At 36.0% G+C, this 2,713-nt stretch overlaps 1 protein-coding gene across 1 annotated transcript; it reads left to right on the top strand.

Annotated features, from left to right (window-relative positions):
• The first annotated feature begins 471 nt into the window (after positions 1 to 471).
• LOC113300023 (60S ribosomal protein L27a-2-like) lies at positions 472 to 1,190 on the top strand. The gene has a single exon (XM_026549153.1). It carries the CDS (start codon positions 556 to 558, stop codon positions 997 to 999), a length of 444 nt encoding a protein of 147 aa, XP_026404938.1. The 5' UTR covers positions 472 to 555; the 3' UTR covers positions 1,000 to 1,190.
• The last annotated feature ends 1,523 nt before the right edge of the window (positions 1,191 to 2,713 follow it).

The following is a 2,713-nucleotide window of genomic DNA, read 5'->3' as shown; positions in this document are numbered from 1 at the left end:
CTATATTTATATACATTATAAAATGTGTAGGTTTTATAAGAAGTCATCTATATATGATTTACTTTTTCATTATAAATTTTAACTTACACAAATCCATTGGATTATCCGCACCCAATCCGTTTATCCGTGCATCCATTGCATGCAAATCTGTTGGATGTTGGATTGGATGCAGATGTCAAATTTGAAATCCGTAGTGAATTAGATTGGATGCGGATAAGGTAAAAACCGGTCCATACCGGCACATACTCACCCCTACTTGTACTTGTGTAGATGCTCTTATAGTCAGTGGGGTTTATTCCGAGCATGGCCATGTCAACATGTACTCATCTGGACTAATCACATGGGCTTTAATCCCAGTGATTCGTATTTAGGGTTTCAAAACGTCGTTTTCTTCTTCTTCTTTTTTGTGGCCAAGGACAAAATTGGAATTTAAACCCTAAATCTGATCGCATAAATTATTCCGCTCTATAAGTTGTAAACGAAACCCTAGCATCGTCTTCCCTGCCGCTCCACACTAAACCAGAGGGATTTCCAAAGAGATAAAACAGTAGAGAAATGACAACTCATTTGAAGAAGAACAGGAAGAAGAGGGGTCACGTATCAGCTGGCCATGGTCGTGTAGGTAAGCACAGGAAGCATCCTGGAGGTCGTGGAAATGCTGGAGGTATGCATCACCATCGTATCTTGTTCGATAAGTACCATCCTGGTTATTTCGGTAAGGTTGGTATGAGGTATTTTCATAAACTCAGAAACAAGTTTTATTGTCCGATCGTTAATATTGATAAGTTATGGTCGATGGTACCTGAAGATGTGAAAGCTAAAGCTAAAGGTACTGACAAAGCACCAGTTATTGATGTTACTCAGTATGGATACTTTAAAGTATTGGGTAAAGGTGTTTTGCCTGATAATCAGCCTATTGTTGTTAAAGCTAAATTAATTTCAAAGACTGCTGAGAAGAAGATTAAGGATGCTGGTGGTGCTGTTATTCTTACAGCTTAAGGAAGTTGCTCTTTTAGTGGATTAATATTTACTTTTTCTTGAATGAATGAATCGTGATGTTGATGGATTATTAAAGATTTTGGTTTTTTAAGTACCGTTTAAACAGTTTTGTTATGAGATTTTAGTATGGTTTCTAAATTGTGAGAAAAACTTCAGTTAAATGCTTATATCTTGTTATTATCTTTTTGGAATGTTGTAGATTTGTGCGTTTTGTTTTGTTTTGTTTGATAATTAGGCCATGGATGAATCACATGATTTGGATAGTCTTGGTAGTTATGAATAAAACCATCCCTGCGGATCTAGATTTGCATACTATACTGCAGTGAATGAAGGATTTATTTTGAGATTCCATCTGGTAGTCTGATTAGTTAAACCATCAGAGTTGTCTAGTTTGGTACTGGTGTTTTGATTTCTAATGATGCCCGGCTCAAATTTTACTGTTTTACAACTTGGAAGTTTATATGTTTCTTGTTTAACCTATGTTATGTATTATGCCAATCCATGCTGTTTTTAGATGTACCAAATAAATGATAGGTCTATGCAATGCAATGCTGGTTTTGTTAGGTTGTACCATGTTTGAGGGCTATGGGTAAATGGACAGTTGTCTAGGTTCAAAGTTTTCTTATCCTGCAAGAGCAAGAATATGTAGTTTTTGGTGTAACAGTGTTGACCCATTTCTAGGCTAATCAGTGGTCTTATCTATCACCGTGTAGGTGTAGTGCCTAGAAATTGTAGATTTCATTCTTTGAGCCGAATAGGCTAACTGTATAAATTTCATGGGTTTGTAGTGTATAAATTTATAAATTTATATTGGGGGTTAACCGAATAGGCTAACCCCCAATATGGTATGGTTGTATAAATTTCATGGGTTTGTAGTGTAGTGGTCTTTTGAACTTGTAAGAGCTATGAACTTTTCTGTGTCAATGAAAGGAACTATTACAAAACATCTAATAACAGTGTTGTATAGAGGAATTTGTTTGTTCGCTTTTCCTATAGAATTCTTTCCAGTGTAGTGAGGCCCCATGGGAAGTAGATTTTTTTTTTTTTTTTGATAGGAAGATGACTTTTATTTATGTATTATTGGAAGTTTGCAAAATATACAAGATGGGAGTGAAGCCAAGCTTAACTCTTTCTAGGATATTGTTTCTTACATTTTCGCTCACATTCTCCGTAGAGAAGTAGTTAATCTTCCTAGATCTTACTTCCTTAGCTAGCTTGTCTTCAAAATCAACAATTCAACATACTTCCTAGTTTTATGCATAAAGGAAACCGAATCATAATTTACAAGGGAAAATTTGCATCTAAGGATGCTATTTTGAGACCTCCATGTATGAACTTCAGGGTCTTCATCTCCTTTCAGAATCTTCATTAGAACTTGGCAGTCATTAATCATGCAACAGTTTTGGAGCTTTAGTTCCTTCATCCACCTGATGGCCTCAATTCCAGCTTTTGTTTCAGCTTCTAAGGGGCAGGAGGCCCAGCCACATCCTGCACGACAATGCTTCTGATTGCCAGCATTATCCAATATTGAGATAGCATATTCCATTGTGTAATCATCTTCATAATAGGAGGCATCAATTAATATAAACCAATCATAGTCTTTTCTTATGTGCAAAGGATTGTTTCCTAATGACATCTTAGCACTATTATGAACCTGACTGGCTTTACTGTCACTGTAAAAATTGAACTTTTGGTAGGGAGCTCTAATGTTATC

This window comes from Papaver somniferum, chromosome 7 (genome assembly GCF_003573695.1).
Source record: "Papaver somniferum cultivar HN1 chromosome 7, ASM357369v1, whole genome shotgun sequence".
NCBI lineage: Eukaryota > Viridiplantae > Streptophyta > Magnoliopsida > Ranunculales > Papaveraceae > Papaver > Papaver somniferum.
The sequence above is the reverse complement of the archived record's forward strand: the minus strand, read 5'-3'. Positions and strand labels throughout refer to the sequence as shown.